The sequence below is a fragment of the Aegilops tauschii genome, chromosome 3, assembly GCF_002575655.3.
Source record: "Aegilops tauschii subsp. strangulata cultivar AL8/78 chromosome 3, Aet v6.0, whole genome shotgun sequence".
Taxonomy (NCBI): Eukaryota; Viridiplantae; Streptophyta; class Magnoliopsida; order Poales; family Poaceae; genus Aegilops; species Aegilops tauschii.
This window is the reverse complement of record NC_053037.3, coordinates 42,660,700-42,685,977: the sequence shown is the minus strand read 5'-3', so window position 1 is coordinate 42,685,977 and position 25,278 is coordinate 42,660,700. Positions and strand designations below refer to the sequence as shown.

The 25,278-nt window shown below is 45.7% G+C and overlaps 2 protein-coding genes across 2 annotated transcripts; both read right to left on the bottom strand.

The window, feature by feature from the left end:
• Positions 1 to 3,556: 3,556 nt before the first annotated feature.
• On the bottom strand, positions 3,557 to 8,808 carry LOC109770909 (zealexin A1 synthase-like). The gene is made up of 2 exons (XM_020329627.4): positions 8,010 to 8,808; positions 3,557 to 4,314 (listed from the first exon to the last, which is right to left on the bottom strand). Exons 1-2 carry the CDS (start codon positions 8,790 to 8,792, stop codon positions 3,679 to 3,681), a joined length of 1,419 nt encoding a protein of 472 aa, XP_020185216.1. The 5' UTR covers positions 8,793 to 8,808; the 3' UTR covers positions 3,557 to 3,678.
• A 9,110-nt stretch (positions 8,809 to 17,918) lies between these two features.
• Positions 17,919 to 23,838, bottom strand: LOC109770897 (tau-cadinol synthase-like). The gene is made up of 8 exons (XM_073495890.1): positions 23,808 to 23,838; positions 23,578 to 23,726; positions 22,308 to 22,569; positions 21,718 to 22,093; positions 20,547 to 20,765; positions 18,695 to 18,830; positions 18,291 to 18,539; positions 17,919 to 18,203 (listed from the first exon to the last, which is right to left on the bottom strand). Exons 1-8 carry the CDS (start codon positions 23,836 to 23,838, stop codon positions 17,919 to 17,921), a joined length of 1,707 nt encoding a protein of 568 aa, XP_073351991.1.
• Positions 23,839 to 25,278: the final 1,440 nt, after the last annotated feature.

The window sequence follows — 25,278 nt, the reverse complement described above, 5'->3', positions numbered from 1 at the left end:
TACAATGAGACATTTTCTCCAGTCTCATGTAAGGATTCCTTCAGAATCATAATGGCATTAGTTGCTCATTTTGATTTAGAGTTACATCAAATGGATGTAAAGACGGCATTTCTCAACGGGGATTTAAAAGAAAATGTCTACATGAAACAACCCAAAGGTTTTATCATGGAAGGCAAGGAAAATATGGGATGACGCCTGAAGAAATCCATTTATGGATTAAAGCAAGCCTCTAAACAGTGGTATCTAAAGTTTAATGAAACAATTAAAAGTTTTGGATTTAAAGAAAATATTGAGGATAATTGCATTTATGCAAAGTTTAAAAATGGGAAATATATTTTCCTAATCTTGTATGTGGATGATATCCTGCTTGCTAGCAGTGATGTTAGTCTACTATAAGAAACAAAGAAGTTCTTATCCTCAAATTTTGACATAACAGATCTTGGTGAAGCATCATATGTTTTGGGCATAGAAATTCACCGAGATAGGAACAATGGAGTCTTAGGACTATCGCAGAAAGCATATTTAGAAAAAGTTCTTAAAAAGTATAATATGCATGCGAGTAAAGCCACACCTGCTCCTATAGTTAAGGGCGATAGTTTTGGAAAATTCCAATGTCCCAAAAACCAGTACGAGATCGATCGAATGAAGGAAGTACCATATGCTTCGGCCGTTGGCAGCTTACAGTATGCACAAGTGTGCACTCGCCCTGACTTAGCCTTTATCACTGGGGTACTCGGTAGATATCAAGAGAATCCAGGCATAGAGCACTGGAAGATGGTAAAGAAAGCATTGCGTTATGCGCAAGGTACGAAGGACTACATGCTAATATACAGGAGAAGTGATTCCCTAGAGATAAAAGGGTATTCAGACGCAGATTTTGCGGAGGACAGAGATGATAGAAAATCCACGTCAGGATACGTCTTCACTCTCGCTGGGGGAGCTATTTCGTGGAAAAGCTCCAAACAGTCAATAGTTACATCATCCACGATGTATGCAGAATTCATAGCATGCTTCGAAGCCACGGGGCATGCGATATGGCTAAAGAAGTTTGTACCCGACTTGAAAGTGGTAGATTGTATTCACAAACCACTAAAGATGTACTGTGATAACCAGCCTGCAGTATTCTATGCTCACAACAACAAGTCGAGTAATGCTGCCAAAACAATAAAGATAAGGTATTATGTTGTGAAAGATAAAATCCAGGATCAAACTATAAGTCTCGAGCATATAAGGACAAAAGATATGCTTGCGGATCCGCTAGCGAAAGGCTTACCACCCAATGTGTTCAAGGAACACTTGGCTGGCATGGGTTTAAGGAAAAGCCTTATGATTTCTGGATAGGCCCAAAAGGAACAAAATTTGTTTCTGAACATAACGTATGTTGTAGCTGTATGATTCTATCGGCAATTAAGCTGTGACGATGAAACATGCTCTATGTACCAATATGTGATGAAACAAATAAACTAGAAAGTATAAAGTTAAAAGTAAAGTTGAGATCAAGGGGGAGAATGTTAGGTTGATCTCTCTCCCGTTAGAACCCAACGGGTCGAACGGGCCCCTGACTCGCGCCCTGATCGGGGGCGCCCAACCAAACCATGGTTGGTGGGCCCCTGTGACCCGTGCTATATAAACAGAGATGGGGGCCGGGGCACGACTCAACGAGGTTAATCGCTGCCACAATCCTCACCTACAATCCCTACCGATCTAGAGTTAGCGCGGTGCTCACAGGAAGCTCCACACCACCGCCACCATCTCACTGCCATCACCGCCGCCACAACATAGCTCCACACCACCGTCACCATCTCACTGCCATCACCGCCGCCACAACATCACCATGGCTGCTGGTTCGAACCCGCAAGGCCAGGCAGAAGGTAGGTTTACCGAAGAATCTAACCTATCCGATCCAAAGCGATCTAACATTATGATCTAGGCCGGGGTATTGTGAGACTTCCTCGCCATCAACATCGGCTCTCCTGTTGCTGCCAACACAATTTGCTTGCCTCCCAATGCCATAACCTGCTCTTGCTTTACGAAAATCATGGACGGTGCACCAAAGCTTGCTACGAATTGTTGGCATTGGGACCGTGCACACGTCACTCATAGACGAGTACTTTCGTCTGAGAGCACGCCCACAGAACCGGTAGAGTACTTTCCGGCCATATGTAGAGTGTAGTATGAGATACTCGGTTTTGCTGAGAAATACAAAGTACACGAGGTAGAGCCGTAGAACTAGTTGGATAGATTCCTTATGGAAAATCCCTAGCATCTACCAAGACAGCCTAGGAGCATCTCCAGCCGGCCCCCAAGAAGCCCCCCAGGAGCATTTTTTCAGCGCCGGCAGATAAAAATCATCCCAGCCACGACCCCCACGACCTCACTTTTCGCCGGTTTTCGCAAAAAAATCAGAGCCGGCGAGCCCAGCCCACACCCAGGCTATCGGGGGGCAGCTGGGGGCACCGGCGCTTTTGTTTAAGCGACGCGATTGGCCCACGTCAGCCACCCATCCCCCTCTCTCTCCTCTCCTCTCTCTCCTCTCTTTTCTCTTTCCTTCTGCCCCACGCACACACACCGAGCCGCATGCACTCCGAGCTGCACGGGGAGGCGCCGTGGCCGGAGCTCGCCCGCACCCTCCTGTCCGGGGCGGAGCTGCGCGTGGTCGGGGCGGAGCTCGCCGGCGCTTTTCTGCGTTGGCCGAGGCGGAGCTCGCCCGCGCCCTCCTGTCGTGGCCGGGGCAGATCTCGCGTGCGCCAACGCGTCCTGCTCGCCGAGGTTGGAAGGGGCGTCCTGCTGCCCTCGCTGGCGTCCGCCGCCTCCCCGCACCATGGCCTCGTCTCCGGCCGTCGCGCCCGCCCCCGCGCCGCTCCTCTGCACCGCGCCCGATGCGGCCCCCGCCCCGCAACTCGCTCGCCGGTCGTGGCCCGCAGTTGCCTCGCGTCGGCGTATCCCGGCCGCTCGCCCCATGCGCGCCCGCGTGCTCCCTCGTCACCCCGCTCATCGCATTGACCGTGCCGTGGCCGGCCACCGAGCCGCGCGCGCGCTCACCACTGGCCGGCGTCCCCAAGCAGGAGCAGGAGCAAGAGCACCATCCCCGCGAGCGCCTTCGACGCTGCCGAGGAAGCCCAACGCCCACCTCTGCCTGCTCGCGCTCCCGCTGGCCGGCGTGGCGGACGGGCCGGCGCCGGAGATGCCGTGGCGGAAGGAGGAGGAGTAGGCGGCGGCGGAGGCGTAGCAGAAGGAGTGGCCGAGCGCGTCGTCCCTGCAGCGTTCGTCGTGCTCACCGACCTCGGCCCCAGCTACATGGGGGGCGCAACGAGTGGAAGAAATTTCACCCCCATGCCAAATTTTTCGCCGGCAGCCCCCCAAGCGGCGAAAAAAGGGCCTCCTGGGGGGCTCAACGGCTGGAGATGCTCTAAGTACCTAACCGCATCTCCCATCCCTTCTCCGGCCAACGGCACCATGGTGAATGAAAGGAGAGGGACCAGGGAACTCCTGGCGACTCTGAAAGGAGGGAGGAGAGTGGAATTTCCGAAAATTCAAGTCATGGAATTTTCTGGTGTGGTGGATTAAATATTTTGTCAAATGTTTTTAATTATTTTGAGAATTACTTCGTGGCAGATTGTAAATAAGTTCAGCAACCCCAAACCAATGAGCTAAATAAAATAGAAATGACAATTACAACTAGACACCTGGCAACGGCACGCGGAGGACAGGGCGCAACACGAGTCCATTCTTCCGCCTTGTAGTGACGCCGAAGGCCTCGGTCATGTCAAACCCTGCAGGATCATCCAGCCCCGGCGCCTCCCAGTCGAAGTGCAGCAGCAGACTAGCAAGCGCGAGCTCCACGTTGGCGAGTCCAAATGCCAAGCCAGGGCAAATTCTCCTCCCGGAACCGAACGGCAGGAGCTCAAAATCCGCTCCCCTGAAATCCACCTCCGACTTCTCGAATCGCTCCGGTCGGAACTCCTCCGGCGCATCGGGCCAGTACCGCTCGTCGCGGCTGAGCGCCCAGGCGTTCACTAGCACCTGTGTGCCCTGCGGCACGTCGTATCCAAGTACACGACAACCCGCCTCTTCCCTGCACTCTCGGGGGAGCAGCAGCGGCAGCGGCGTGTGCAGTCGGAGCGTCTCCCGGATCACGAGCTGCAGGTACGGGACGAGGTTGGCGAGCTGCTCCTCGACCACTGTGCCGCCCGCCCCGAAAGCTTGGCGAACCTCCGTTGTGACCCGATGCATCACCTTCGGGTTCTTCACCAGCTCCGCCATGATCCACTCGAGTGTTGTGGATGACGTCTCGCTGCCCGCGGCAAAGATGTCCTGCATTCATATTTTTTTCTGAGTTGACAAATCAACTATGCTGTCCGTTGACTCTGACTAAAATTGATCAGTGATGGAAGTGGTTGAGTTCGTTGACTCCGAGTAAACCATCAAGCTCATACAGAAATCTTCTACTCCAGCCACCACATTAATTCATGGAAGTGGAGTAGTATTATACTACTATCTATTTATCTATCTATCTATTTACTAACTGGAGGCATCTTCCCAGCCACCACATTAATTCTAGGAGCAAATAGATCTAAGCCGTCAATTCTAAATAAAAGGAAATTTCAGTGACTCAGATTATATGTGAGCTGGTCATAAGTGTCTAGACTATGCTACGCTACCACTCCGAACAACAAACAGGAGTCTCCAAATAGATTAGGCAGTAGAAGTGTTTTAATGATTGGAAAGCTACATATCAATTGCAGAAGAGAACCACACAAACGCTAACCGGTTGAACCGTCATGTTGATGAGCGTCTCATTGGCAGTTACCCAACAAAAGGTGAGGCGTTGAGGAGACTCATGCGAGGAGTTGACAGCAAGTATCATACTAATACTATATATGCCCTTAATTTTGCCATATAAGTAGGAAAGGCTAATTATAGGCTTTTTGTTAGCTAGCTGGATAAGCTAGTTATAAGCTTTTGTCATATACGTGATAAATTTTAAGGAAGCAATAACAGGCTTCTGTTTCTAGTTAACATATTTCATCGACAAAACATAAAGGAAGAGCCAACAAATACAAATAATTTCTTTAGATGTAATAAGGTTAGCCTATCAAAGCGTCATATATTTTGGAATGGGGGTAGTATGTGGCATGAATACTCGTGTATGTACTGAACAAAATATTGCGATAAATTAAATTTAATGTTTATGATCAAGCAAAAATGAATGTCCTGATTAACACCCACCAGAACACTTGCCACGATAGAATCCCCAATTAGTAGTAAATAAAGCATCTAGAAATATGAAATAAATAAACAAATAAAATCAATATCATATACTCCCTCCGTTTCTAAATGTAAGACATTTTAGAGATTTCAGTACAAACTACTTACGGATATATACAGACATATTTTAGAGTGTAGATTCACTAATTTCGCTCCATATGTAGTCCATATTAGAATCTCTAAAAGGGCTCAAATTTAGGAATGGAGGGAGTATCAAATATGTGATAAATTCCAAGGAACCAATAATAGATTCTCTTTCTAGAAAAATGTAAAAGATTTTTATTGTAAAAAGAAAAGAAAAAACAGAAAACAAGTACAAATCGTCTCTTTTAATGTGACTGTATAACTTGACAATTTCTGGATTGAAGATCCAGACCCTTGAGTCGCTCCGCCCAGGAGTGACACCGGTGGCTCCCCAACCAACCGTTGTCGATGCTCCGCCACTATCTGTCCACCCCCCTCGCCGCCGCCAGAAGATGCGACTAGGCTAAGCCCGTTGCGCGGACAACGGAGACGAGGCTTTCTGTCCTCATAGTGGTGTGGGTCAAAGTTTTGCTCGGTAGTGGTGGTTCTCCTTGTCGTGGCAGTACAGCGTGGTGGTCGTATGGGCGGGGTCGGGGGGTGCATCATTTGGCACGGTGGTGCGACACACAACTACGTTCGGCGGTGGTCGCGGATGCGGGCATAATATGGGCCCGTGACTTGGGTGCGTGGTGGCGGTTGGCAACCGTCTGTTGAGGTGCATGGGGGCTGCAGGTGGTCCGAGGTAGTTAGTATCGTGGTCTTAAATCAGATCGGAGCTCTAATGGTATGGTCACAAATCGTAGAATTTTAACAATAGAAATTTTAGAAATGTAGATTCTACTAACCAAATCATAGAATCATAGGGTTAGTTTGGATCGTAGAATCGTACAATAGAATCGTGATTCTGACTACCCTTGGTAGGCGGTGTCGACTTCTTCCAATGGTGGTTGCGCAGTGGTTGTCCGAGCCAGTGCTTGTCGCGGCCAGTGCACATGGTTGACCTTTGGTGGTGGCTTGTGCTGCTGGGGGTGGCAAGGTGGCTCATGGAGGAGGTGTTCGCAGCGGTGTTTGGCGTCTTACTAGGGATTATGAGGTGGCATGGGACGGCGCTTTCTGGGCAGTGGCAGCGGCGAAAATCCTCTTCCTCCGGCAACGTGACTACCACTTGTGGCTGTTGTAGGATGGTTCTGAGCTGTGGATCTAGGGTCCCACTCAGATTCGTTATCGGCGTCTTGTGGCATGCCACAATGAGAGAAAAGGGGCCTTAGGGGTGGGGCTCGTGCTCTGGTGGTCTGTGCATACCTCACATGGTGGAGTCCTCACGGGTGTGTTCTGGCTTTGGCGAGGCTAGTATCCTTGGTGTTGTCACATGTGATGCGGAGGAGAGGCATCGGGTGGTGGTTCGCCCTTTCTTGTACTTCGCGTGGTCTGCCATTGCCACTTCGTTCGTGCTTAGGCTAGTTTGGAGTATGCTAGAGGCCTATCCTCCTCCTAAGAGGCTTGTCGAGGTGGAATGTGTATGGGCTTTGGACATATGCTTTGGCTGGTTCGTATCGGCGGCGGAGGTGTCCACATGCATCTATTTCCTTCTTGAAAACGTTGTCGAGGATTTTATCCTGATACTAGATCATTGTTGGCTGTAGCTAGCTAGGTTTCCGGCTGTGGGTGCAGGCGGATCCCCTCCACATGGTTTGGTGGGATGGTGGGGTGGTGGAGTATGGAGTACTTGGACGAAGCATTGTGCCGGTGCCATTGGCGCCCACGGCCAGCACTTCCTTCTTGAAGGCGTTCCAAAGAGCTTCTTCTCCTTTACCTCAGGTCTTTTTGGCCCTTGATCGTTGGTTTGGGATTGATTGTGGTGTCTAGATTCGTTAGGGATTTCTTATTTTGTGTGTGTGATTATCCCATAATCAACCATGTTTGTGTGGTTTAGGGCCTAGTTTTTCCTAGAAACCAGGTTAACTCTCTTCTTCTTAACGAAATCATAGGAACACACTCTCCTCTGACGATGATCCATAAAAAAATGTACTAGCATAGGGATCATGAATATCTCACATCCACGCTGACAGAATTTCATGAATAGATTCAATGATGATCATCAAGCAAAAATGGGTGTACTCATGACATCCGTAACAAAAACATTTATGTTCGTACTAATACATGATTTTGTTCATAATAAATACTACTATTACATATATATGAATTAGTCCTGAAAATATATAATCCAAAACGAGGATCCTAAGAAATTCATAGATGCTGTGGAGTGTATATACGGTCAACATTTCTGCAAAATTATAACCAAGATCCGTCATGTTTCCGTTTGAAAAAGGACACAAACCATATACGCACTGAATCCCCTCAATAGTCAATACACATGCATGCATGCTTCATAAATTTGCTACTCCTACACGAGTTTACTATTCAGAAGTTGCTTGGACATGACACAGCTAGATTATCGTGCTCTAAGCACAAACTGACTGGAGTAGTTTAATTTGTTCCCTCCTAGGGCTAACAAGAAAAGGCTTTTTGAAGTTTAAAATAATTTATGAAAATGTTTTACTAAGTCAACCCTACGTCATTTTTTTAACATTAGTCAACCCTACGTCTCTATGATTAAACACTGAAACTCGCGAGAAAGGGATTGATGATTGATCATAGTATTAAACAAGTAGTGTTTCTCAAAAAATACATTAGTAAGCATAACTGAGATTGCTTACGAAGATGACGGCTTTAAGAGAGTCCATGTCTAGGCCGCTGCCGCCGTCTTTCTGTATCCTCAGGAGCACATCGATAAGGTCCTGATCGTCGTCTCCAACACCGTCCATCCTCTCCAGGTGCTCGACGATGATGCCGTCGAGGATCCCGAACACGGCGTCACGGCACTCCTCGGCACGGCGAACGGCGCCGCTGGCCCAAACGAGGAGCCGCGATGACGGCCACAAGTCCGCCAGGTTGAACCCCCTGCCAAGCTCGTTGGCGCGGTCGACCTCCCGGAGGAACACATCCCGGTCCCTACAGCGGTCCCCCATCACGGCGCGCACCGTGCTGTCCGCCACCATTGCCGACAGCCGCGTGCGCATGTCGACCTCTTCCCCGCCGGCAGCGATGGCGCGGAGCATGGCGGCGACCTCCTGCTCCCGGATAGCACGGAAGGAGAGGACTCGGCGGGCCGTGAGGAGCTCGGTCACGGCGATCCGGCGCATCATTCGCCAGTGGTCGCCATAGGGGGCGAAGATGATGTCCCGCCCGCCGTTTGTGAGCACGCGCACGGTGGAGCTCAGGGGCCGTGAGGCGAACGCAGCGTCGTGGGTCTTCATCACTTCGCGCGCACCGGAGCGGGAGGAGACGACGAGCGTGGGCACCTCGCCGAGGTGGAGCAGCATCACGGGCCACCCGTACCGCCGCGCTATGTCGCGCAAGGCACGGTGCGGGAGCTGCCCGGCGATGTGGTGCAGACTGCCGATCACCGGCAACGTCCACGGCCCCGGCGGTTGGCCCATTGTTTTGTTTTGTGCTAGCTGCAAATGTGATTGTCGCTTTGGCTCGTATATATATAGTACTAGTACCAATATTCCCGGCATCGAGACAATAAAGCTGCCATGCTGCTGCTTAATTTCCTTTTTTCGTTGATGTTTCAGTTTTTCCTTTGGGACAATACGTAACACAACTTCATCTAGGAATTGGAAATTAACAAGTATTGGAAAATCCAGTGCACCCCATTTACTTATTAAGATTGTTTATTATAGATAATATGTTGATCCTTCATAAACTATCTTAATTTTACTTCTATATTTCTAAATTCAAAAGGGGTGTGCTACACGTCCGCCGGCTGATTTTTAAAAAAATCAGCCGGGTCGCGAGCCATTAGATCGTGTGGCCAAGCGGCGTTCTTTAATTTTGCAATAGAGGTAATACTTCAGAAACTTTTACACCAAAGGTTGTGTTGTAGAAATGTTGGCAATAGAGGTCATGTTGTAGAAAACTTTTGCAACATAGGTCATGTTGCAAAAAGAAATTGCCTTTGCCTTTTTGCAACATACACTAGTAAAAAAAGGCCTTTAGTCCCGGTTCATAAGGGCCTTTAGTCCCGGTTCTGGAACCGGGACTAAAGGGTCATTACTAAAGCACCGGGACTAAAAGGAAATTTTATGAATTTTTTTTAATTTTTTTTTTGATTTTCGAATTTCTGAATTATTTTAACGTCTAATCTCTAATCACCCCTCATTACTGCTTAATTTAACCTCTAATCTCTAATCATCCCTCATCATTCTAAATCATCTAACTTCCCGGACGGTCACCCATCCTCTCACTACTCCAGCCTAAGCACGCTTAACTTCCGGGTTCTATTCTCCCTCGTTTCCAAGTCTGCACTTGTTGTTTTCCTAACAATAGTAAGATGTCAATCCTATTAACCCTCAGGAATTTAGCTTTAGCATGAAGTCACACATTTCACTGTTTGAGTTTGAAACTATTGTTGTAAAAAACAATAATTATTTAGTAACACTAATATTTCTTGAATAAGTAGTTTGACCATAGTTTGACCACAGTTTGACTAGATTTGACCAAAATTCAAAAAAACTGAAATAATTATTTAGTAACACTAATATTTCTTGAATAATTAGTTTGACCATTGTTTGACCACAGTTTGACCAGATTTGACCAAAATTCAAAAAAACTGAAATAATTATTTAGTAACACTAATATTCTTGAATAATTATTTAGTAACACTAATACTTCTTCAATAAGTAGTTTGACCATAGTTTGACCACATTTAACAAAAATTCAAAAAAAAAGAAATTTGAGCATAACTTTTTTTCCTTTTAGAATTTGAGGATTCTAAAAATTTGCAAACAGGCCGTAGGCGGTCAAAATCGAAGGCGGATTTTCGTGCTGAACATTTTGATATATTATACGTTTTTTCTGACATCGTATGCAAAAGTTATAGCCGTTTTACATTTTCCCTACACTTTTTGCAAAACATGTCCAAATTTAAGTTTTTAAATTTTCCTAACTAGTACATGTAGTAACATAACTACATCTGGAAGGATTTTAATTTTTGAAGTTTTTATCGTTTTCTTTTGCTTTTTACAAAATTGAAAAGGCGATCCGGTGGGGGGGGGGGGTAGAGTTTGAAAATGGGACCTTTAGTACCGGTTGGTGACTCAAACCGGGACTAAAGGTCTAACCTTTAGTACCGGTTGGTGCCACGAACCGGTACTAATTGGCATTGCACCCTTTAGTCCCGGTTCGTGGCACCAACCGGGACTAAAGGTCCCATTTGAACCGGGACTAATGGTTGTACGGTGCCCATCCGCTCGAACCGGGACTAATGCAACCGGGATTAATGCTCTTTTCTGGCCGAACCAAAACCGGGACTAATTGCAACCGGGAGGCGGATGGTGATGATTGGGAACTGCATGGAGGAGGTTGGTGGGGTTGTGCCAAGCTTGGGCGCTCCACAGCAGCCAACAACCCTGCAGCGGCCAACGGTCGTGGTGGAAGCGCCCGACGGCCCGACGAGTTGCGGCACCTCACATAGTCCAGGCGACCACTCCATGTGCGTGAATTGCTAGTCACCCACGACCAGGCACGAGAGATGACCAAGAGAGATGGGAGAGAAAAGGAGATGTAGATGGGATAAAAAACGAGCAACTCGACTGAGACAAAGGGAGAAAGGAGTAGTGCGGTGCATGGGCCCACAGGGAACACGCGTCACGCACTAGTGGAGGGATCCGGCTTGCCTGCTCCCTCTCCATGCTCCCATCCGTGCTCCCACTTTATCCTACGGCTGTTCTTTTCCCTTTTTCTTTTTTAATCTAATCATCTCCCCCCCTGATTTTCAGGGGGTGGGGCCGGGCCTTATTTTCTTCCAATCAAATCAAGCCACGTATGCGGGAGCACGGATGGGAGCATGGAAGGGAGCAGTCAAGTCTCGTCCCTAGTGGAGGCGAACGCGCCATGCTGAATCGGCCGATTGATCGTAATCATTTCCCAATTCTAAAAGGAATATTGCACGGGAACAGACGCACCTCTCGGACGCCCCGGAAAAACCGGATCAGCGATCCATCCCGCGATGTGCCCCGCGCGCGTGTCAGGGAGGTAAAACAAGGCGCCGCCGCCGGGGATCCCCTCCCTCGCCGCCGCCAGCGGGTGCAGCCGGGCGAAGGCCGGTCGGCACCGGCGGCACGGGGGGGGGGGGGGGGGGGGGGGTTCGTCTCCTCGCGTGGGGCTTCTGGCGCGGGCCGAGGCTGCCAGGCCTGGATGCTGCGTTGGCGACGGGCGCTCCGGAGGTCGTCGGCGATGACAGCTTCGCGGTGGCGTGGCAGACGTCGAGGTGGTGTGCTTGCATAGTGGCCGGGATCGCCGGCTACTGCGATCTGGCGGCAGCTCCGGCCGATCTGACGGCTCGAGCGAGGCGGGCTAGGTGCGGTGTGGGTCGCGGGCGGCCGACTCCGCCGTGGCCCTCGGCTGGGGGAGTTAGCGGCGCGACGGTGGTGGTTTGGACCTAGCGCTTTTCATCCACCAATTCGTCTTTCTGCCATATGTCAACCTCTTCGATCTTGCCACTGATGAGGTTCGGTGTTCCCCGTCGGAGATCAATACAGATTGGCCTATGTCGCCTCTGGATATCCAGATCGGAAATGCATCGGTCGTGCATGATTATCAGCCATCACGGCCTTATGAGAGCGCGCGAGAAGCTTCGCTTTCTTATCGGTGTGATGAGAAATGTCTAAATCAAGATTCTCATAGCATTGTTAGAGGTGGAGAAAGTCATGGCGACTGTGATTGGAGGTCTTGAAGCTTTGGCGGAAGAATATATTGGATGCGATGAAGACTGTGTGCCAGGTGGTTGGTGACTTGTAACAGCGGCCTCGGCAAGTGGGGCCGGCAACACTGAAGGACTACATTTTTGGTGGCGCTCCTCGAGTACCGAGTCTCGATTCTCAGGGTGAAAACCCAAGGTCTGGCCTTTATTGGTTGTACCTGGCAATGACCTTTTTGAACACATTGTTTCTTAGATGAATCAGACTTTCCCCAGGGCGAAAATACAAGATCTTTGATCGGGCAACGACAACGCTTGTGCATTGTTTCCTTCTTGGAGGCGTTGCTTTTGGAGAACTTCTTTTGTAATCCGGGTGTTGTCTTCGGTGGTGGTTAGAGTGCTGCTGTTAGTGATTGATCATCGAGGCGGGGTATTTTTTCTTTCTTTTGTTCTTTTCACTTCTTTTTTGGCTATGTGTATCCTTGATGTCTTTTGACATCTTATTGGTACAGAGGCCGGGTATAATTGGTATCTTCGCGATATGAATATATTCCCTTTGTCGAAAAAATGAATGCGGCATAGGTTGGACTATTGTAGCTCCAGTTTATTCTTGCAAAAACTACAGTGAAAAGAAGAAATACAACCATGTGAAATGGGATATCGTTTGGCACCCAAAAGATCAGGGTGGTCATGGGATCAAGGTTTTGTATTTCTGGATGCAAAAAAATCTCGTGGGGCACGGAGATTTCCGGTTACAGCAGTAACCAGAAAAATAATTATCAGACAATTTTTTAATGGATTTTGAATCCAAAAAATTCAGTAAAATTCAAAAAACTGAGTTATTTTGCTTGGTACGATGATTTCTTGCGGGGTACCGGGATTCACGATTACCGGGCGGTAACCAAATTTTCTGCCCAGTAACCAAATCACTACTTGGGATTCAAGATCTTGAGGTAAAAAAAATACTGCCTTCCTTAGCAAAGGCCATTTTTCAACTTTTTATCAAGGATGACTTGTAGGAAAAACTTTTTGGCAACAAATATCTTGCCTCAAAAGCATTTTGACAGGTTTATTGGAAATCAGGGAATTTACACTTCTAGGCTTGGCTGGTAATGTTCTGTAACCGCTATTCACAAAACAACAACTCCCTCCGATTCAATATAAGTTTCACAGTTTTGAATTGGGGTCAGTTTAAAACTACGGCACTTATTATGGATCAGAGGTAGTGGTATTTCTTGGCTAAGTTAACAAATTGCCCAAACGCTCAGAAGCCAGCACTTAGTCAATTAGCTTGGGAAGGAACGTACAGGGAAGGCCGCAAGATTCCTTGTGGTATATCACAGGATCCATTCGTAGAGACTAATTAAGAGCTGCTAACTTACTGTGCATAAGTATATGCATTTTCTCATCGTTAGCAGCCGGATGAATCACCTTGACCTTAATATTTTAACACAAACTGCAATTAGATCTGGTCGCACACGAATACGTCAAGCCAATGTTAATTAGTATTTCGATTGGCGGCTAATTGCAGCCAGTTCCGTAAGCTAGACAACTTTGCTGCATGCTCTCACACACATAGAAGCCCATGTTAATTAGTATTTCGATTGGCGGCTAATTGCAGCCAGTTCCGTAAGCATACATGGGCGGCTGATGCAAACCTAACAATGAATTATTCGTAACTCCCATGGGTTTGAGGGCCCGTTGATCAAAGGAAAAGGGGTGCGGGGCGCCCTCGGGGTGGGATCGCCCTTGTTGACCACATTTGGTCGCCCGACCAACAAATCTCCCCGAAGGAGAATGCGGCCCTTCTCGCCCCATTTGATGTCTCGAAGGTGGAGACTTTTGTCAAAGCCATGAACCCGGCCTTAGCCGAGGGCCCCGATGGACTGCTGGTCGCTCTTTTCAGGCATTCTGGCCGATGGTCAAGGAGATCATCCTTGACCTGTTCCGTGAGTTCTCTAGAGGAACATTAGACATGTCCCGGCTTAACTATGAGATCATCTCCCTGATCCCCAAGGTGCCGGGAGCCGCTGACCTTCGGCAGTTCCGTCCTATCACAGTCCTCAATGTGTTATTTCGGATTTTGGCCAAGGGGTATGCCACTAGGGCGGCCCTAATCGCCCCCCGGATCCATCACCCGAACCAGTCAGCCTTCACGAAAGGCCGGTATATTCTGGATGGGATCCTTGTTCTCCAGGAGGTCATCCATGAAGTCAAGAGCAAGCATCTTTGCGCTTTGTTCTTCAAGATTGACTTCCATAAAGCATACGACATTGTCCATTGGTCCTTCCTTCGGGAGGTGTTGCTAAAGCGTGGGCTCACTCTCATTGAGTAACCCGGGTGATGCAGCTAGTGACGAGTGACCCGTATGGCTGTGAACATAAATGGGGAGATTGGGCCTTACTTCATGACTGGCCAAGGAGTACGGCAAGGAGATGCGATCTCCCCATTTCTCTTCAACCTTCTGGTTGATGCTCTTGCTTTGATCCTAGATTTGGCCAAACGGGCGGGCCACATTAGGGGTATTTGCCCCCATCTTGTGGCCAACGGAGGTCTGACCCACCTCCAATATGCAGATGACACCATTATGATGGTGGAATGATCGGACGAGGATATTCAGAACCTCAAGTTCCTCCTCCTCTGCTTTCAGGAGATGTCGGGCGTCACGATTAACTTCGCCAAAAGTGAGGTGATGGTCCTTGGGTACTCCCAGGCGGGAGCTCAGGGAATCGCCAATCGTTTGAACTGTCGCTTGGGATCCTTCCCGACCACTTATCTAGGCATGCCAATTAGTGACACACTTCTACTGGAGAAAAACTTCCGCCCAATAATCGCCAAGCTCCAACCTAGGATGGAGCCTTGGCAGGGGAGATGGCTTTCCAAGGCCGCTCGAGTAATTCTAATGAACTCCTCCCTTATTAGCATATTGATGTACACCATAGGATTCTATAGTCTACATGAATCCCTTCGTCATGAGGTCACCAAACTCCTCTCCAGATTCTTCTGGGCTGGAGAAAACAATAAACAGAAGTATTACATGGTGAAGTGGTCTGAGATTTGTAAGCCTAAGGACCAAGGAGGCCTCGGGGTCATTTCATCCAAGCGGATGAATATTGCCCTCCTCTCCAAATGGCTTTGGCGTATTCAAACCGATGAGGGTGGGCTGTGGCTGGAGATTATCCGCGCGAAGTACCTCCACGGACAACCGTTGGTCTTCGCCTCTAGATTTGGAGGGTCCCAATTCTGGCAACCAGTGATCCGTCTGATGCCGGTCTTGCGTATTGGGACCTCCATTAACATGGGCTCCGGTCCGGCACCTATTCTGGCTTTATAGGTGGGTCGGGACCTGTCCCTTTACGGAACGCTTTTACGAGTTATTCTCGGTCCGTGCCCGCCCACAGCTTTCTGTGGCCGGGGCTTTGGCTGACATGGGCGCGATCGCCTTCCGCCGTACCTTCGGAGCGGTGGAGCTCGAGCAATGGGACGAATTACTTGAGTGTGTTGCCCTCCACTCCCCCTCCCTTGAGCCCGATTCGCTGTCCTGGCATCTCGAGCCAAGCGGCAGATGCTCTACTAGGTCCCTATACCAGGAGATTGTCTTCACTCCTGGACCGGTGGAACTATCGGTGATTTGGGAGATCGAACTTCCCTTGAAAATCCGTATATTTCTCTGGCAATGGGTCCGAAGCCGACTCCCTTCGGGCACGGAGGTACGAAAATGTAATGGCCCTAGGGACGGCCTCTGCCCCATTTGTATGGTGCCGGAGGACTGCAACCACACCTTCTTCCGGTGCCCAGCGGCGCAGTTCTTATGGAGCTGCTTCCGGGAGGTGGTTGGCGGCAATTGGTGCCACGACAACCTCCTGAACTTGTTCGGAAAGGTCCTTAGGCTCCCCAGTCCTAGTCGCGCCCCCACTTGGGTGGCTTTGGTACCCTGGCATGGACCCTCTGGTGTGCCCGCAATAAACTAGTCATAGAACGCGTGATTCCCTCTCGTGTGACCGATGCAATCTATAAAATGTGTGGCTTCTTACAGCTCTGGAGACCGCTTAGCAAGCGGTGCAATCGGGACGTCATCGACAACATCATTGGAGGTCTTCGTTCCTCGGCTTTAGCTTTTGCTCCACCACCGCCGCCACCTCCACCACCTCCTGAGCCGGATTAGCTTTTTTCTCTTTATTTGGGGCTTGTCTTGCTGTGCCTCCAGCGTGAATTTATGACTTGATTGTACTTTGTACTGACTTGTTGGATACTTGGCTCATTGCTTTATAATATAATAAAGCGGGGGGAAACCCTTTTTCTCAAAGGAAAAGGAGGGTCCAGATTTCTCTAATTTAGCTTCTCTTTATGCGGCCCTCACCATTGATGAACCACTACAACATCCAAGACGACAGGAAGAGGCCAACAAGACAGAAGCCTCCTTGTAGGCCAGTGATTAGGTCGGCCTTGCAAAGTTACTCCTCCTGACATGTACACTTGACACAGGAAAACTATCACATCACGATATCATTGTTGAGCGTCGCCACCTTCTAGCCGACATTGGCGATGGCAGATGCCAATTCCTCACCCCTAATGCCTTCCATGGGCTTTACCTTTTTCTAGAGTGAAGATATCAGTGAAGATATCCTGGATGTAGACCTTTCACATCCGGCGGCAATGGTTATCACAGGAGGTTCAACAATGCCCTTCCCGCCCAAGCCGGCAATGTCCTCACGAGTGTTGGGGCCAAAACTTTAAGATAGAGGGTTCAAACATGTCATGTAATGCTAAAAGGGGCCAAATGATCTGAATCAAACAAATTTTCTCGCACATTTGGAGGATTAGGAAGCAGGTATACGTGTATTTGTGAGGGCCCGGGAGGAGCCACGGCCCTTGCCAGTCCCCCTATTTATGTCGCTGGTAACATAACATGATTTCCCAGTTGGTTCTAGTACACAACTCTAAGTCGGTTATACCATGGAGATAGTACTCGTATATTATCCAACTCAATTATATGAAATTGGCTAGAACAGTTTGGCCTCAGTTGGTTTGTAAAACCTCGAACGACATAATCCTTGAAACGTGTAGAAACCCGGCCAAAGATAATCAGCCCCTAGTCGGCTACATAAACAAAATTGTCTCCGATATATAATTCTACAGATTTCATAATGAGCGAACATTCGCTCATCTTGGCACGACCCAATCACAGCATGCAAAGTCTGATGGGTAGTTGTATACATGCATATGATGATGTAAGCAAAGTATAACATTCTTTCAACCAACATTATTAACGTCACAGTTATATTCCTCGGGGCACTCCTATCCATACCCGGTTAGGATAATAATACACAATGCTGATTGGCACCAGCATATATTCCTATCGGGTTCACGTGCAAAAGTGGCTACATAATAAAATAAAATAAAATTTTAGTTTCACATGTGGTTTGCAGATAACCCTACAAACCAAATTCAGAATAGTTTCATTGCAAACTGGTCATCACCAAATCTCACATGCACATCACATTAAATTTACCCAGGTCTCACATTTAGGTCACATTCACTCCACGATGACAACCGTATAATAAGTTTAAATTTCAACATGTCAAGATCTGAAATATGCCATTTTTATTTTTCAGAATATGACAGTTTTCCTGGGTGCAAATGAGAATATGACGATATTTGAACATATGTGACAATTTTCTCATGTGCATTGTGGGAAAAACATTTATTTTACATTGATGACACACATGGAGCAGGCTCATGCATCTAAGCACACGACTCACTGGGGAAAGTAAGGTTTGAATTTGCATCAGGAAACTAAGAACAAAAAATATAGGTGGAAGAATTAAACAGCCAATGGTTGCGTACTATAATGGTCTTAAGGCTAGATGGGCTTGAGGAATAGGCTCTCGACGGTCTCCTGAAGATGTGTACTTAGTGTGTACACATCGTTCCTATTATCATAGAACAATGACGAGCTGCGTGCTAAATCAATAATTGGTTGCAAGGCTGGGAGAAGCTCATGATTTTCAAAGCGAGCTTTGTTCAAAATCTTCCATTCCTCTTCTATTAGTTCATCGATCCTTGCAATGGCCACCTTGTCTGTGACTCCATGCTCATGGATGTAACACTCCACGGAGCTTGCTGCATCACCCTTACACTTCCGACGCTATACGGCATTATTAATATACGTAAAATGACATGAAGTGTTTACATATTATTATAATTAATCTTCAAATCATATATAAATTTATACCTTAAATGCAGCAATGTCGTTCATGAAACGTACAATCTTTCCACCTGCTCTGACAACGTCGGGTATGCCAGCTGCCCAATCGAGTGACTGCTTCATTATTTTTCGATCCACGCCTGCCATCACACTCAACGATAGTGTTGGTCCGCCTACCGTTAGGCTAGTCAAATTTACTTGATCTTCAAATTTTGGCCAGTGATTATTGTGTGACCATTCGGCTTCTTGTAGATAACCGCTAACATGATTTTGAAACTGTATGCATGGGTACATGCAAAAAATAAGCCAAATAACTTAATCAAAAGGGCTAAAGCATAATCACTAATCATATTTTCTTGTCACATATATAACATGTATTTTATTTCTTTAATTTCAAATTTTCTAACATAGAAAGGGCATGTATGTATTACCGCTTTTCTGAGGTAGGAAACATTGTAGTCCACGTTGGCTGGCACTTCATCCTCAATATTCTTAAATGTTATCAGCAACTCCATATACAACCTCTTCAGGTACTCCGGCAGAATATCAACGGCACTTTCATCCCATCTATAGGACCAATTGTGTATGGCACAAAAGAAAGTTGTGAGACACTTCTATTAGCTTGTTACTGACAATTGTTTCTAGATGAAGACCTACTGATGGCATATTCAGATAAAAGATGAACATCTCACTGCAAGATTCTATCTCACAATTTACAAAATAAGGAAACCAGGGTTGATGGAAGAATACGCAGAGGAATATGGGTTCATATGAGCTAACCAGAACTTTATTCTCTCTGTCGTATAACGGCAGGAGTACGCGTGAGTCAACCTGATTTGTACTGCAATCCTAGATGTGTATATAAAGGAGCTGTGGTCCAAGGCATAAAAGGAATATGCAAATCACAATTCAACTCACTCCGAAGCAACTATGAGCAATTTGGAAGATTGGTTCAAAGTACTCTACATCGCCAACCATGCCGAGAACTAGAGATCGCTGGGATCAAGACCAGCTAGTTTATAAGTTCCTTTAGCCACCAAATACTCTTGTAATATATTTTGAGATAATGAGAAATTGACAACGAGGGACGTAGGGTTATTACCCACCACGGGTGCTTGAAATCAGGTAAATTTTGTGCCATGTCTCAACCATTGCTGCCAGATATTTTGATGTGATCCTTGTGTTGCCCCACCTCCATGACATGACCTCCCAACTATGTGCGATGACAAACCAATCGCACATGGTTCAGAAAATACACATTTGTGCAACTTCATAGCTACATTCGGTCTTAGCGGGTATGTGGGTGATGTTGTAATGATACCATATTGTTGAAGGTCACAACCCATAACATCCTTCTCTTAATGATGCGTCAAACACTGGCTAAATCTAGATACCTAGAGTACTACCTACGTTCAATGATAGCTTCCCATCCCCACATATGTGTGTCCTCAGAACCGACACATCCAAGTTACCATTTAGTGGTAGTGGATGACCGTGAGGAGCTCAGTGACCTCATGCTTGCTATAGTTGAGCGACATAGACATATCTATGACATGGTCGTCCTTGACAGAGAAGAAATGTGGCTATCATCCTCTAGCAACGAACCATTAATTGGACATTGATGATGTAGTTGTTCCCCACCTCCGAAAAACTGTCACTTCACCTCCACTCTATGGTGGCAGCTCCTTCATCTACTAGAAAAGTTGTTAGATCCATGCTAACAATGTCATATCTGCGGCGGATGTATCTTGAACTCGTCTAATTAACGACAATGGTTGGGTGTCAGCCTCACTCAAGCGACACCAGTCATCACTGTTGCTATTTTTTATTGACACATTCCATATTGCATACATTTCTAAAATTGGGCCATGTGCTTATAGTGTTGCATTGGAGATGAATTATTTCCTTGTGTAGTGCATTAGACCATCTCATCGGTCGATTTTCACCATGTGGGATTTCATTTTACATTATCTCCTACTAACTTCCATAGGCATATAAGGCATATCCTATTCTTCGCGGTGTGTCGTCTTGGAACCCTTCGTATCAAATATGTGTTCATGTCTTATCCAAGATATTGTATCTATACACAATCTAGCAGATCCATTTTAAACTTTGTACTCATTATGACTGACATAATTTTAATAAAAGTTGGTTCACTATACTAAATAATTGGCCTATGTATAAATAGTTGAGCTTCCAAATGGCTAATAGGAAACAATTACTAGTATTTCATAGGTAAAGACAAATCTGATTAGTAAGAAATATAATGTCCACCACTCAAACCTTTGTATGGCTTCATGTAACTTCCGACAATCATCTATGGTAGCATGGATATCATATGTGTCATCCACAGTGGTAATAAGAACAATCATCATTGCGATAATACGTCTTGGTAGTTTGAAACCTCTCTGATAATATACAACAGAGGCCCATGTGTAGCTCTCCACCACGCGACAACGAATATAACTTAGTCCAATATTTCTAGAAAAACTGTTCCACCACCTGCACATAAAATAATTAGTTTCAATAATATATTTCTTTGATTTAGTAAACATTAGCCCTGCTCCATGTCAGAAAAATGGATCACACCATAAATATAAGGGGTTCCATGAGATCATGAACACAATTAGGAATAAATATATAAAAACATGCTATGTAGGATTTCACTTTTAAATTCTACACACATAGTAAGTATTCCATGAAAATAACAAATAAGCGTAAATTATATCCAAGTTAGGTTCAACATAGCTAGAAATATTTCTCTCTTAAGCCACATCAAGTAAAATATGACGAACAATAGGCATGCACTAGAAAATTATCCATAAGTACCCAAATCTATGGTAATGTGTAGGAAATTATTAAGCCATCAATTTCACCACAAAAATGATAATAGGAGATAATTTTATCCAACTTAAACTTTTCAGTAGTCTTTTGAGCTGTTGATGGAAGTTTTTTGGATGGCTGGTATCAGAAGTATGCTACCAGCTCATTCTCATATATGTGAGTAAGGATAGCCTGTTGAAAGCACATTGGATAGCTTACATAAACTTTAAAACATGGAGAAAGACCACCTTGAATCTTGTTAGCCCGAAAGTAAAAACGTACGATTTTCAAATAAGGAAGTAACGTGTATTTTTTATGACATCACAAGATTATATTAGAGGTAATTATTTTTGAGGTAAATAATTAAATTTAGGGCCCATGAAATATATGAGTGATTTATGTGGTGGTCCATTTACTAAAGTTGGGTGTGAAATTGTGAAACCGTATAAAAAATAGATGGCTCAACTTTGATGTATCATAATCAACAAAGCTTTTGTTGGTAATGATTTACACTATGTATGAAAACACACACACACACATATTATTATTATTATTATTATTATTATTATTATTATTATTATTATTATCTCAATTTATCGTGATTCAAAAGAGAAATAAGAGTTTAACTTACTCAGTAATCGCTTTCAGCTCCTGCAAGTGGACATGTTGCAAAAGGTTAAAATCTAGTTTTGCGAGCTTGAGTAGAACTGGATTATATCCTTCCTCTTCTTTGTACTCAGAGATATAATGCAGTGTTTCTATCCTCTTACAAGCCCGTGGCAGTGGTATGTGAAGGGCCCGCTTGACTTGATTAGCTAGTGGGGTCTTTAGATCAATACCCCTCATTGATCTAAGATGATGCCTTGCAAAAGTTATGGCTTCTTCGAGTGTTGGCTCACTATGAACATGAAGATGAGCTGCATTATACAAACTTAATAGCCCCTTTGTATCATGTGATATGTCCTTACTGAAGCTCCCATCTCGTGTCTTGAATTTATTGAAAACATCTGCATTCACAAATTGATGTCTTTGTCAGAGATCTAATGTCATCCTTGTCAAGCTGTTTGAAATACAGATAATGTAACTCCAAGGCATGCAGACTAAGAAAATTAGCAATTAATCAAAGCTTCAAAATTCAATCAGCTAGCCAATTGTTAATCTACATCCTCTAAATGTCATGGGCATCATCCAACGCTATGATAAATAGATACAATTAGATACCTGGAGAAACCCAATGGCCATGCTCCCTAAGCAAGCGAAACCCCAGAGCAACTTCACTGAGGCTTGAGCTACTAAAAAATTCACTCTCCAAGATCTGGCTTAGCATAGTGTCGATCTGCTCTTTGAAGTGGTAATCTATTCCGAGATGTTGGAGTGTATCCAGTAAGCAAATTTGTGTTGCCATGTTGTTACAAGACTTAAACATCATGCATACATCTTCCTTCAGTTCATTAGCTCTCACCAACATCCATTCCTCAGACCTCTGCAATTGATTTCTTAAATTAACAAAACAAAGGGATGCAATACATAGATCCATGATCAAGTTATCCAGTTGGTATCCAAATAGTGGTGGAAATTTCCCACCAAAACTGTATAAATGTACTCATGTTAGAAATGAATAAGACTCGTAGCCATTTTTGTTCGGTCACCATATGGTGTTAATGTGAGAATAACAGAAGCATGTAAATACAATGTTTTTCTTTCTATTATAAGCATACGAATTGTGTAATATTTTCGCAAAAACATAAGGGAAATCTTTGTATGTCACTATGCACACACGATTATGGGAGTAATACCGCTAATGTTGTTCTTTTGCACTAACTATCATTTTCCTCCGGATTAGCCCCAAAAAAATTTTAGCTAGTGACATCATGTCACGATTGATTCTCAACAAAGGTGAGCCACGTCATCAGTATGGCATTTTCTTCTTACCTTTTCACACTAGCCTTTTTTTCGTCAAAAAAAAAACAAACGGAGCACTTTTGTCATATTCTTCGGGCACATCAATTTTTTTTCTTATGGGACAATGTATCATCTAGTTATTGTGAAAGCAAGTTCATTCTAATCATGTATAAATATTGTTGTTTTGAAGAAAAAAACTTTTTTGGCACATGGTGTGTCATGTTCATAGGATTAACCAAAATTAATAATACCAAAAGGAGCCAAAGTTCCAATTTGATTGGAAAGATGCCAGTGGGTATACTCCGTTTATTTCGCAATACAGAGCATATTAGATTTATTTTAAGTGAAAGTCTGGTGAAGTTTCAGCATGTTGGCATTTAAAAAATTCAAAATAAATACAATGTGACAATATACTTAATGATAATTCTAATGATATTTATTTGGTATTGTGGATGTTGCCTTTCTTTATAAACTTAGTCAAACTTCACAAAATTTAACTTCGAAAAAAGAAATATATGCATTGTATTTTGAAATGGAGGGGGTTTGATTTAATAGCCTTGCTAGCTTGGTTTCAGCTTTTCATGTATACCTGCAGTGGTTCTGGCTCATATCCAGTAAAAAAGTCCCCCCATGGTGAGGGTTCAAAGCCGGACTGCTTTTCAGGAGCCGCGGCAGCAGCCAGTGGCGAGGCCACAGACCGACGACCCTGTACAGCTGACCGGGCTCCGCCGGCGAATCCTCCGTCAATTTTCATACAGCACGATGGTTTCGCCATTAGTTTTCTTGGGCTTTTGGTCGCTGAGACAAAAGTTGCCTGACCTTGCCCAGGCTTGATGGACGCTCTGGCCATGGCGCCGCCACCGGCAGCAACGGCGGATGCCATGAGAGCTTACGAGTGTCGCGTGCTGTTCTTCTTCAGGAAAAAGCTAGCGAGCTCGCTATAGTTAGCTTTGGGAGGTACGAGAATGCATGCGTTTGAGAGGCCTTTATATCAAGGGGGCTCATTGGAATATTCATGCATAGCCGCCACCATATGTATGCATCTTCTCATCATTAGCAGCCGGAGAAATTTCACTGTACTTCAGTTTTCAATGGTGTATAGCAGCCACTATGTCAGGGTCACCTCAGCAAGCGCAGAGTTGGTCAAAACCCAGTGCTAAGTCGAGTGCTAACACAAAATTCGTTGGAGTCGACTATTAAACAAGCACCGGTTCTAGAGTAGCGTTGACTCCTATATATACCTGCCTAGATGCGCCAATCGCCCTCGATAGCTTAGAAGCAGCTCAAGATGAGAATCTCACAGCTGGAAAAGCCGATGTGGGTTCTGACCTGTGAGGCCTAGACTGCACCGGTTTTGGATTTGTAGACTTCATCCAACCATACGCACGCTCTTTTAGACCTCCTACGAGTGTATCATATAAATGAGGTCATCTAAAGACAAACTTAAGATACTATGCACTATGGAGGTATTAACATATACGTGATGCTAGTATATAATACTTCCACTATGAGCAGCCTTAGATCTCAACATCTTAGGGTCACACATCATACTTACGTCGTCCCTCATGTGTAGCCACAACCACGCCAGGGTCCCGCATGTCAGGGTCACCTAGATCCCAACGCGTCTATGTAGAAGCAGAAACTGGACTTTATCCATCCCAGGTATGTGGATCCTTAGTCCATGGCAGGGATGTGTTACTCGAAGGATAGGTGTCCCGTCGACAATAAAGATGTGGTGCCAAAATTGGTTCCCCCGTGACGAATTCATGGACCACTTGTATGCCTCACCAATTCAGCTACTCAACTAGTTGAAGATCTGATAGATGAAACTTCAGCTCAATGGAGAGAGGGACTAATCCCTGATACTTTCCCGCCCATGGACGGGGATGCCATTCTGAGAACTCTGTTATGTACATGGCTTCAGAATTGTTGGTCTTGGAACTTGGAGAGGACAGCAGTGGTCTCAGTCAGATCCGTACATATCCCATGTTAGTGACTACAAAGTTCACAAGTGAAAGTTGGCTTGAGGAAAACACAACTCCTTTAAACCACGCAGTAGAGGAGAAGGGCTGGACTATCTTATGGAAAGCCGAGGTACCATCGAAACTTAGGCCTCTTCCAATGAACCGTCTCTTAGCACGTTCTCATGTATAGGAGCTATAAATGCTTAAGACACAACTAGACCAATGCATTGTTTCTTAGGGGCTGCATCTAAATTTAACGATTTGGAACTCATGCATACACTACTGCAGGAATGCCTAGCAGTGGCGGGTGGGAAAAGGCCAGCAGT